This window comes from Mizuhopecten yessoensis, unplaced genomic scaffold, assembly GCF_002113885.1.
Source record: "Mizuhopecten yessoensis strain PY_sf001 unplaced genomic scaffold, ASM211388v2 scaffold3229, whole genome shotgun sequence".
Lineage (NCBI taxonomy): Eukaryota > Metazoa > Mollusca > Bivalvia > Pectinida > Pectinidae > Mizuhopecten > Mizuhopecten yessoensis.
Window position 1 is genome coordinate 3,151,738 of NW_018404940.1, and position 12,513 is coordinate 3,164,250.

At 35.2% G+C, this 12,513-nt stretch overlaps 1 protein-coding gene across 1 annotated transcript in view; it reads left to right on the forward strand.

The window, feature by feature from the left end:
* The window catches only part of LOC110447187 (uncharacterized protein KIAA1109-like), a 109,417-nt gene extending 97,663 nt beyond the window's left edge, over positions 1–11,754 (forward strand). Inside the window, exons 61-65 of the mRNA XM_021492719.1 lie at positions 868–1,041; positions 1,402–1,587; positions 3,610–3,738; positions 4,593–4,728; positions 6,620–11,754. Coding sequence (XP_021348394.1) covers positions 868–1,041; positions 1,402–1,587; positions 3,610–3,738; positions 4,593–4,728; positions 6,620–6,827 — 833 coding nt within the window. The 3' untranslated portion in view covers positions 6,828–11,754. The remainder of the gene's footprint in view (positions 1–867; positions 1,042–1,401; positions 1,588–3,609; positions 3,739–4,592; positions 4,729–6,619) is intronic.
* The last annotated feature ends 759 nt before the right edge of the window (positions 11,755–12,513 follow it).

The window sequence follows — 12,513 nt, forward strand, 5'->3', positions numbered from 1 at the left end:
TCATAAGATTTGGCTGGTAGCTTTTTGGAATAGAGCTAACCAATTTGAGAAGGAAAATGACATTGACCTACTTACAAGATCACAGGGAAAAGTATGTCAAGCAACTTCTGAAGAAGAATCAAAAAGCATAGAATCTTATAATAATATTTTGCTGGTAGTTTCAACAGATGGAGCCAACAAAGTTTGCGAGGGAAATAGTTTTAGTGCAATATAATATTTAATGAGAATATTTTGCTATGGACTGCTTAAATATTCAGGTGAGCGATACAGGCCCTCTTGGGCCTCTTGTCAAGTTTTAGTGTGAAAACACATATTATTTTGTGGTTTCCTGAAAAATCACCATTTCATGGGTACATGAATTTGTGGATTACTAGTACCCTTCTAACGGAGGAGAGCTTTAAGTCAAACTTGTAATTACCTAGTGGACCAATGAATTAGTTGATGTAGATTATCAAAGAAATCAACGAAATTAAAAATCTCCCAAAAAATCAGTGATTTTACAGTGAGTACAGGTACCTTTTCTTCAGTGTCTAACTAGATCTTATAATAATGCCACAAACTGGAAATGTTTGCTACATTCTTAAATTTGCAGTCAAAACCTTTCTGTGAAAGACACAAAAAACAACAACACTGCTTTGAAATTCACCTGGCATAAAGTAATCTTTCACCTACAATTCATGTACCAGGTATACGTGAGTACCATTTGGGATGTGTTCCATGTTAAAAACTGATCACAACCCCCTGCAATTAACAGAGTGATGGTCCTTTTTCCATTTTGTGATTTTGAAAGTTTGTCTCCGGGTTTTGGATTATGGATTGCTCACATCAATCTTAGAAAATATATATCTGTAATTTATACCTAACCAGCCGTCCACGTGGTGGAAGATCTGACGTTTTACATTGGACATGAGCTGACTGCCCACACCCGCAGTAAGAACATGGCCACCATCTGTAAGCTGAGCCGCGGCCACTCCATGCCACCGACCTTCACCAGTGTCCAGCAGTGGTTCCACTATGCCTTTGCCACATCTGAGGTCAAAGGTCAGTCCAGACTCTTTTTTAGTTTAACCTACATAAATTCTGATACTGAGATCAAAGGTTAACACTAAATTCAGTATAATCTAAACAATTATAGCTATACAATGAATTTTATTTTAATACGAAAACATGCGCAAAAAAAGTTAAATTTATTCCACTTTGTTTTTCTGCATATATTTTATTACATGTAATGCATTCTTATTACATTTCAGTTTAATTTTTATAGGAGATTTCTTTGTTATTTGTTCTAGTGCTTCCTTGTTGATAACACTGAAAACATATATACATTGCTTATCTGATATCCAAATAGTTTCATAAAATGGTAAGGGTGGAGAAAATGAACCAAACTATTACTTTGTGTAGGGCTGGACACCTTTCCGGAGATGTCGAGTGAGAGTGGGGATCCCCAGGCAGACCCTTACAAGTCTGCACGGAGCAGGAAGGCCCAGGAGTATAACCATGACACAGAGATCATCTTCGCTTTCCCATCCCTCCAGATGCACCTCAAAACAATCCATGAACAGGCAGAAACGGAGCCCCTTCCAGAAGGTAGACATGTGTGTGACAATCGTGGCACAAGCCTTAAGGGTGAAGTAGGGCACACAGGCAACTGTCTTCAGTTACACACATTTATTTGACCGTGATGGAAAGGTCAAGGTCAGAATTAGAGGTCGAAGGTTTAGATTCAGTAAGGTCAGTTCGAGTTTAACAGGGTTTAACTACTGAATAACGGGAAGTACTCATGTGCGACCATTGTTGTCATCAATGTTGGACAATTTGTACATAAATAAGCCACATGTCACCGATAATTGAGTTTCTTTCTTGTAAAAATGTACACGTGCCAGTCATCTTTAGGCCCTGACGATGTATAATATCCTAACAGTACACGGAGCGTGGAATGTCACCGTCGCATTGCTGACAGATGTGTGTATTGTCATGATATTACTGTGATAACAATTTGATTATGTAATTGCGACCTGGCCACAGATCACTGATTCATAACTTAATTGATATATTACCTATACATGTGCCAAAACAAAAAAATCTGCCCGGGTGGTCGATCAAACTATTTATCCGTAATTGCAGTTTCAATCCACCCTCCACATTCTGATCAGTACAACTGAACTTTGGTCAATACTCGAGAAAACATCTATCCTCGTGTTACCGGTTTCCACACACTTAAGAAGCAAGCGCGATTTCGTACTCATATCGGCAGAAAACTGTTGAAATTATGGATGACTGTCATAAACATGTATACAATCTACTAATGGAAACAAAAAACTAGCAACATAAAATTGTATTTAAAAAAATCAGAACAAACAATTTTTAACAAATTTCTCCCGTTGGAAGTAGCATTCATAAGTTTCAGTGTGTCTATTTTGATTTAGTATTCAAAGAAAGATAACTCGAATACACTAAAAATAAATTCCCCATAGTGGCCTAACGAAACAAAAGCTTAGTTTGGTATAAAAAAAATATCTTTGATCGTCAAATTTATTATCAAAACTGATTTTTAAGAATTTCACATTTTTCATTGATTTTTCAATATGTCAACTTGAACGAATACCTGTAGTTTTATATTGTTTATTTTTTTTACGTTTTTAGGTTTACATTTCATTTAAACCTTCGCTCTTTGGAAGTGGAAAAAAATCGGCGTTTGCGTACGACATTTTCGTACATTTGTCAGACTACAAAAAAGACTGGTTCATGAATGAAACATAGCACTTTTTTTCAGGTGTGGGCTCATTTTGAGCAAGATAAAAAGTGTTTTTTTAATCAGTGATTATTTCTTATGTTTTCCGGACGAATTTCCGGTAACTTTTGTGTCGTTTTACAGACGATGGCCAAACGTCTAAAATATCGTTGTGTTGTATCCAGCAACTCACGTAGTTACGAGATATAGCTTGATAAAATGACTGCGCAGAAATACATAACGCGCGGAAAGATATGACTAGACGATACTGCTTTGCGGCCTGCATAATTGTCTCTGTTTTGCAATTGAACTTAATTGATTATTAATATGTAAGTAATTATAAGAAAGATATATATAACACTATTCATTTCCAGATTTTCAAATATATATCGCAATAAGGCCATCGTTGTTCCGTATCAACGACTTGAATGTTTGCCGTGATTTTTGCCCATGTCCACTCTGATAGTTCGAACTACTCTTTATTTTAGCGGCTATAAGTTTGTGTAGTTCGAACAGGATCGACAATATTTATTTAATTTTGTTTGAACTGACCAGAGGTTTACCGTAACTTGGTTGTTGTTGTTATCGAAATAATTGGCCGGATTGCCATTATGAAATGGTACAATGGTGGGCGCCAAGGTCCCACTGGGATCTGTTGTTATAATAAGGGGGAATTTATTATCACAGCAAATAAAAGTAAACAGAATTATAAATATAGTAATTAAATGTGCATGGCAACATTAAAACTTGGCGAAAATAGATTGCATGGGCGAAGGATGAAAATTTGACTGAGCGAAAATTTCCCGGTATACAGTGTTTAAAGGATGGAAAATATTTGTCCATGGTGAGATTGTACTTAATTGTTCATGTTGTTCTAGATCCTAAACCTCAAGTGGATTGTAGTTTTGTCACTGAGTTCGAGGACCACATCTTTGTTGCCATGGATGCAGAGGTCATCCTCTTCCTGCACGACCTTGTGTCAATGTACATCAAAGAGAAGGACAAAGGTAGGTCACTCTTATTTACAGGACTAACCGTCATTATCTGTTACTGTAGATGAATGTATTGCGGTAAAGTCTGCTGCTAAATCAGCATGTTTCATCCCAGGTTTGTAATAGAAAAAATACATTATACCCCTATGAGTTAACTTGGCACAATGTCAAAATCTGCCTATGGCATTAGCCAGGCTTAGCTGTACAGATTATCGCTTTATCACAACATAGGTCGTAGGTTGTCTCAGAGTGGTTCACAAATTATTATACATGTTATTGGGCCTTTGCAACCAGCAAATATTTTTCTCGGCTCCCTGGGGGACCATACAGCCAGTGCTGCCATTTCAACAATTCCAACACTACCCAACAATGTACAAGCAGAGTAAAGCATCTTGTTCAATGATACAACAGTGTGCCGTGACATGACTTGAACCTGCAACCCTTCAGTCACGAGCCCAGCGTCCTACCACGAGACTAGTCACTACTGTGCCTCCTAAATAAACAAGCATTGACATTGAAGATATCAGTAGACAAAAAGTAGGTTCCCATCATCTTTTATATGATGGTAAAAAGATATCCATGTCCGTTGACTCCCTAGAGTAGGGAGTGGATAGGTTGGGTGGGGGATGCCTAATTAACAAAGGTCAAGGTCAGACTATTCTGTTGACTATAAATACATACTGTCCTTGACAGACTCAACAATACTTATTCTGATGGCAGTGCAAGAGTTGACATTTTGATTTACAACAGGTATGGGTGAAAGTTGGATCGAGATTATTTTAGATATTTCATGGCACAAAATGAAACTGTCAACATGTTCCTGAAGGGATTTCACATCACATGTCTTATTGTCTTTCTTCCAACCAAAGGTGCATATGGCTCAGGTTCAAAGTCTGCCAAATCTCCCGAGTCTGAGAAGAAAAGGATAACCCATCCCACAACAGCCCTGAAACAGGACTGGCGTGAGTTTGAGTGCAATACCTGGCACGTCGAACCCACTGTCAGGTAAGGAGGAACATCATTTTTCTGAATTTTGAAAGGGGTGGAATTTAAGATTGAAATTCTGTATTCCAGGAAACTTTCCCCCAGAAAAATATTCGCTCTTTGCCAGTAAAATCAATATTTCCAGTCTGTGGTAATTTTGCCCTTCATATTTTATTACTACATTAAAAAAAAAAAAAAAAAAGGTGAATGGAATGCAGTTTTAATTGGATGTATGAAGATATTTGTTAATAAAGCATAGATAATGTGCTTTCTATTACTGTTTGTTTTCAGTCTCAAACTAGGTATTAAAGTTGCCACAAACTGGAATTTTTTGCTGCATTATTAGCTCACCTGGCCCAAAGGGCCAAGTGAGCTTATGCCATGGCGCAGTGTCCGTCGTCTGTCCGGCGACCGGCGACCGGCGTCAATATTTTGCTTTAAACAACTTCTTCTCAATAACCAAAGGGCATAGGGTGATGATATTTGGCCAGAAGCAAACTGGGATAAAGGGCTACAAAGTTTGTTAAAATAAATGACCTTCACCCATTTTCTAGGTCACAGGGGTCAAATATGTTAAAAACTTTAAAAAACTTCTTCTCAATAACCAAAATGACCAGGGAGATGATATTTAGCCAGTAGCATGCTTAGATGAAGGGCTAAAAAGTTTCTTCAAATGAATGACCTTCACTCATATTCAAGGTCACAGGGGTCAAATATGTTGAAAACTTTAAACAACTTCTTCTCAATAACCCAAATGCCTAGGGTGATGATATTTAGCCAGTAGCATGCTTAGATGAAGGGCTAAAAAGTTTGTTCAAATGAATGACCTTCAATCATATTCAAGGTCACAGGGGTCAAATATGTTGAAAACTTTAAACAACTTCTTCTCAATAACCCAAATGCCTAGGGTGATGATATTTGGCCAGAAGCATGCTGGGGTTAAGGGCAACCAATTTTTTTCAATTGAATGACCTTCACACATATTCAAGGTCACAGGGGTCAAATATGTTAAAAACCTTAAACAACTTCTTCTCAATAAACCAAATGCTTAGGTTGATGATTTTTGGCCAGAAGCATGCTGGGGTTAAGGGCTACCAAGTTTGTTCAAATGAATGACCTTCACCCATATTCAAGGTCACATGAGTCAATTGTTAAAAAATACTTTTAAACAACTTCTTCTGAATAACTAAAAGGCCCAGGATGTTGATATTTAGTCAGTAGTATACTAGGATGAAGGGCTACCAAGTTTGTTTAAATGCACAACCTTGAATCATATTCAAGGTCACAAGGAGCAAATATGTTCAAAATGTTTTAAACAACTTGTTCTGAATAACCAAAAGGCCCAGGATGTTGATATTTAGTCAGTAGCATGCTTGGATCAAGGACTACCATGTTTGTTAAAGTGAATGACTTTGGCTTATATTCAAGGTAACAGGGGTCAAATTTGTTTAAAATCCCTAAATGACCTCTTCTGAATAACCATGGGTTGTTGAATGTTCATATTTTGCAAGTTGCATCCTGAGATGAAAGGCTATACAATTTGTTCAACATAATGACCTTGTTCGACTTTCAATAACAGGGGTGAAATGTTTTTAAAAAAAATGACAGGTTCTATTGAATGATTTGTTTTCATAAACACTAATATTTTGCCTGTAGCTTTATTTTAGTTCACTTTAAGGTTACAAGTGTGAGATTTATACCAGGTGAGCGATGCAGGCCCATTGGGCCTCTTGTTGAATTTGCAGTAAAATCCTTCCACAAAAAAGGGTGAAAATAAAACTACCACAACAATTGCCGAGTATACAGTAATTTGAAACCTATATAAAAAACAACCAGCATTGCCTGGTTAACATGAGGATGATAGATAGCCTTTTGACCTTGACCTTGTTATGACCTTGACCTTTATCCACAGGTTACTACACTGGGCCAGTAAGCAGATTGACCCTGTCGGAGTTGACTATGTACTACAGAAACTTGGCTTCACTCATGCCAGGGTCACCATTCCGAAGTGGATGCAGCGTGGTCTCCTCGACCCCATGGACAAACTCACTTCATTGCTCATCCAGAACCTCATCATCGTCCTCAAGGAAAAACCAAAGGAGGATGAGGAGGAAGATTGAAAATGACAGAACTGAATTACAAATGTTATGAAATGTATACTCACTACTTGTATTACAAGGAAGAAACATGGAGGAAGACAGGAGGATGTCAATAAGGAGACATCCAAATGTTAAAGTGCAGTGGTTCACCTTATTTCCTTGACACACGAATAAATAGTGACATGACCATAAACACTTGGGTCTTGTACAACAAATAGTCATCATACCAGAGGATGATCTTTTGAAGGGTGATGGTGTTGACTCCATTTTAGATATATAAACTATTAAACTTGTATTCAGGGACCACCCTTGAAAAGACAAAAAGTGGCCTCCTAATACAGGTTGTCTATCTTAGTAGGCAGTCACTTTATACATATGCAGTTAATATGAAACTAGCTGCATTGGGAAATATTTCAAAGTGGCCTCTTCACACAGGTGGTCCCTTTATAGAGGTGGCCTTTCAAAGCAGGTTTGGCTGCACTACTTTGTGTTACTGTGTATATGTACTCCTAATGAGCTTGTGTCGCACTACACCATCCACATCCAACTCTGTGATACCACAACACAGGCTTTTTCCAAATGTGATGACAGGTTTGCTAGATTCCTTCCTGGCTGTGTTTTATGTAAGCAGAGGGTCATTACACAAATCTATCAAGGCTGTGTTTGTGCTGCACACTCTCTCCCAGAAATAAAATTCTGAAAGTTTTTTATCAAAAATTTTGGGGAAGGTTGTTTGTTCCTTCAAAGCTGTTTTGTCGATATTTGTACAAAACGTATTAATATAAATCTAGTGAGATCAAAGATGGTTGAATAACTATATAATACCATGACTTTATTAAAAAAAAATACTCATGACCTCAACCCATAATGAGCTGATACATGTAAGGCAGACATTTTGAGAACAGTTGCTGTCTTTTTATTGGACAGCATTAGACATGGTTTAAATGTTGCTAGTTTTTTAATCTATATAATATATATCAAAGCCTTTTTGGTTTACTTAAAAGCGTATTCAGTATTTAAAGATTTGATATGATAAAATTGGTTTAGTGACAGCCTTGCAAGCCAGTAACTAGATTTATCAAACTTCCTTTCACTAATGACACATCAAAGACATATGCTACTTTCCTGTGATTTGCATGAGAGTAAGCTCCCTTCATAGATTTTTAATTATTCAAAAATTATTTAATCATTGTAATACATATAATTTTGTAATATTTTTCTCAAATATTTGCTATTAAGTAATAATTTAAGGCAAAATTCCATGCATTAAAGACATTTTACAGGGTTTTTTTACCAAAAAAATATGGCACTCATTTGAATTGAAGATTTTAGTCGAAACTACTCTTTTTTTTCTGTTGGACTTAATTGCAAAATTATATTTGGCATAATGTTTTCACTTGATGGTGGTTATTGGAAATCTAAGGGCGCGAGGAATGAACTTTGGACTAAAATAAAAAAGAAATTAGAAAGTTAAAAAGTTGGATTTTCACCAAATTTATGTTTGATAAATTTGAATCCATTATTGATAAGTTTACAGCGATTTCATTTATAGCCAAATGTCATTAATGAAGACTCACTTATATATACTCAGTTGGTAGACTCGACCGATTTTGTTGACATTTTGCTGATGAATAAATATGAAAAATGAAGTTTCAAAAATAAATTTAGTAGTCAAGGCAAGTTCATCATTATAATGATGTTTTACTGAATCTGATTTTAGATTATCTGAGAAAAAAAGAAAATTTTGGCGAAAGATGTAGGTATGTACCTCTTCTCTTGAGAAAATAAAGATTCTCATGTTTCAGATAAAAGTCAAAGAACTTTTGGAAACATAACAAATTCGAAGGAATATCTTTAAAAAGAGGAAGAACCACATATTATTTCAAAATAAAGAAAATTTTGTCACATTTTTCTGAAAAAGGGTGCTCTGAAGCCGATATCCATGATGTTAATGTGTTCAGATAAATGATATTCACTGTATGATTCATATAGTTTTGTTGTTGTACATAGTTAACTAATCCCAATTCCTGTCATGGGAAATGTTAATAATTAGCAGTTTAACTTTTGTTATTTATTTAGAGGCGAACATTTTCTTACATGACCAAAGTTATATTTGAATGACCTTCAATTGTTTTATTCTGGGTCTAAAACAGGATGTACTGGTCATGTTTTCAGGACATTGCTAATCTAGTGTGTGATTTGGGTTGTCTAAATAAAATTGACAAGAACATAATGTTAATTGTGTTGTTTCCCAGGTTAGAGAAATTTGTAGCCAATCTGGAAATCAAACATGGTCATTTATGGTGGAAGTGTTATGTTGGAGTATAAAGTTGATGTTCGTTGATCCAGCTACCAACACTAATCTAGTATTGTGACCACTTTTGTTTGGAACAAAGTTTTCTGGATATCAAAGCTTCTGTGTATTTCGAGGCATCAGGTCATATTGCCCCAAATCCCATTTGAGGGTGATCCAGGTCATTTTGCCTTAGATAGTTTTGCTCTCAAATTATTTCTAGGACAAAACATTTTTCTAGCCTGTTTAGTAGTGAGTAGCTTATGCATCCTTTCTTCCTTGGTCTTCTTTGTACCATAAGGATTCATGTTATGTCTTTGTTTACATTACTAACTTTCAACATTCAAAATGTTATTTATATCTTTAAAAAAAACTCCTTAAAAGTCCCTGGGCAAACAAGATTTAGGGTCATACAACCCATGCATATTGCAAGGGAATTTAAAGTGAAACATTCTGGAGTTATGTTTTTACAGTCGATTGTTTTGCGAAAAAATTTCAGGCTGATGCAGTCACATTTTTTCTTCAACAGTTTTATATTTAGACGTGAACATGGTTGATCAAATCTCCACATAGCATATCCAAAGTTCTTCTAGTAAAATGCTTCTTTGTTAAACACAAAAACAGTATCATAAGACTTAAATCGTTTGATACATGATATAACTTTTAAAAAATCCTTAAAAATCCCTTAGGGTGAAACAACTGATATTGTGGAGGTATTTATAGCGAAACAACTTAAACCTGGATTTGTGTTTCGATGTTGTTCCCATATTAATTCTGTACATTTTGTATCTATTTGTGTATAATACAATTATCTGATATGGAGTATTGTGTATGATGGTATATACTTGTACATATTGAGATAACCAACAGTTGGTGTATTGTTGAATTGTTGTACAGTGTACATATATTTTGGTGTTCCTTTGTATGGAACAGAGACTGAAAATATTCTGTGACAGTCATGTGATAGTCATGTGACAGTCATGTGACAATCAAGTGACATTCATGTGATAGTGAACTGTCGACTGTAAGATTATCACCAACTTGTACATGTGATTAAATACTTACTGCACTTATGAAAGTTGACTCGTAGCACAGTTAAAAAAGAAATCTTTAAAACTTATGTATACATATACTGCCCATGTAATGATCTCACTGGAAAACTTCCCCATACAAGTAGTTTTCAACCAACAGCTCTATTTTTTATTTGAAATATCTATTCTCATGTTGTCTTTCCACTATTTTTGGTTAACTTTTAGATTGTCATAGATACCTACTGTAACGATTCCACTATCCTTCCATGTCCCTTAAGCTTTGTATTGGCCTCATCAGGGTAATGAAAATACTCTACATGATATATCATGTGAATTCGCTTTTTGCTTTAATCGCAAATTCACGAATAACACAAATATTTATACATAAAGAATGTATGAATTGAATGAAATACAAATTTATAACCCCCAAAAGTAAAACAGAAAAGTGTGTTTGTGAAATTAAATGTGCATAAAACAATAAATATTGTATTCTAATTTTTGTGTGTGAATCATGCTATATTGAAATGCAATTACATTGAATTGTTTGCATTGTATATTGGTTTTTGTAGATGAATCTTGGTATTATACATGTTCCCAATGGCATAATGACAATTTTTACCTTTAAGTATTGCAGTTTGTTTCATGTTTTGAGCATATATAGTTAAAATTGTGTAATATATTCTGGCACATTCATGTAATTAACATATATTGAATATTCGTGACTGATTAATCAGTCTTTTTGTGTGATATCTGGCATTTCACTGCATCACATCATATTTAAATTATTTATGTCTTACTACGATATATATTCATACTTGCTTGAACCTCAGTGCATGTATGTACATATTCAAAATATGATATATTCAAAATATGATAATTCTGAATACATATCCATGAAATCATAATTCTTTATAAATTCATATTCATGATAATATAATTCTTGATAAATACATATTCATGATACATGTATAACAATTTTTAATACATATTCGTGATATGATAATTCTTAAATATATACATATTCATGATGTGATAATTCTTAATACATACATATTCATAATTTGTAATACATATTCACAGAATTCTTAATACATGCATATGCATGAGAATTCTTCATTTTTGAGCCACATCTCATTATGTGGAATCGGGTCATGTTGAATATTCATTCTCAAACATCTTCAGTCAAAATTCTATTGTTTGCATCACAGCATTTGGATTATTCTTAGAGTGAGAGAGAGAAATAGTGTTACCTGTAGGTATATATATCGGCCTAGTAGCGAGAGTAGCCGACTTGATAATACTTGTTGATATTGGGAGGACTATTATTATACAAGGTTCTCTGTGTATGTTGGAATGGACATTGAATGGGATGGGGTCGGGGGTGGGGGGAATCTGTGTGGACATTGAAACCATGAGCGTGGAGTCAGTATTGGGTGTTGAAACTGTGGTAGTTGAAACAGTGCTGGGGTTGAAACTGTGAGTGTAGAACCAGTATTATGAATCAGTGTTTGTGAGTGTTGGAATGATTCAATTGAATAAGTTTAAAGACGGGTTTCAATTGATTCTACCATATTTTGAATCAGTAATATCATGTTTCTTTTGTTGTAATGAAATAACAATGGCTTGTACAATACAAATTTATAAAGTATGGGTCAGTCGTATTGCAGTTGATACACTGCAAAGTCCTATCTAGGTGGAAGGTGATTAAATGAAATTTTATTTATTTTACAAAGTTATGAAACAAGTCATTTCAACTTATATTAATCACTCTTGTTGGCCTGGTTGTTTGTGTGCATGTCTCTTAATGTGGGAGGAAACCAGAGCACCCAAGAAAACTGGAGCACCTGGAGAAAACTGGAGCACCTGGAGAAAACTGGAGCACAACTGGAGCACCTGGAGAAAACTGGAGCACCTGGAGAAAAGCCATGTGTCGGACAGGTGACAGCTCCATACCTTATCACATCCGATCGGGGAAGATAAGATAAGATTTAATGATGAATGGTTATAAAAATCAGAGGTGGATAATTTCTCTAGCCCGATTCCCAGAGCAAGTCGATTTTGTGGCAGGGCTAGAGAAAATTTTCAATAACATTATTTGAAATATAAAGTTTCTAAAGGAATTTTTCTTTCAAGATCTGCCAATTGGCATTTATACCTCTGAGGTTGGGTATATTTCTCATATACCTTTGAAGAGTAAGGTTGTGCTTATTTTCAGAATTTTTACCCAGATTTTATTCATGTTTGTATGGCGAGTATATATGTATGTACTTTTTTCACATTTATTACACTGACAAAACACAAATACTGTATATGCGGAACCTTTCGCCCTTGACTGGTAAAGTTAATATTTTTACCTCTTACCTCTTATCAATTCATATTCAAT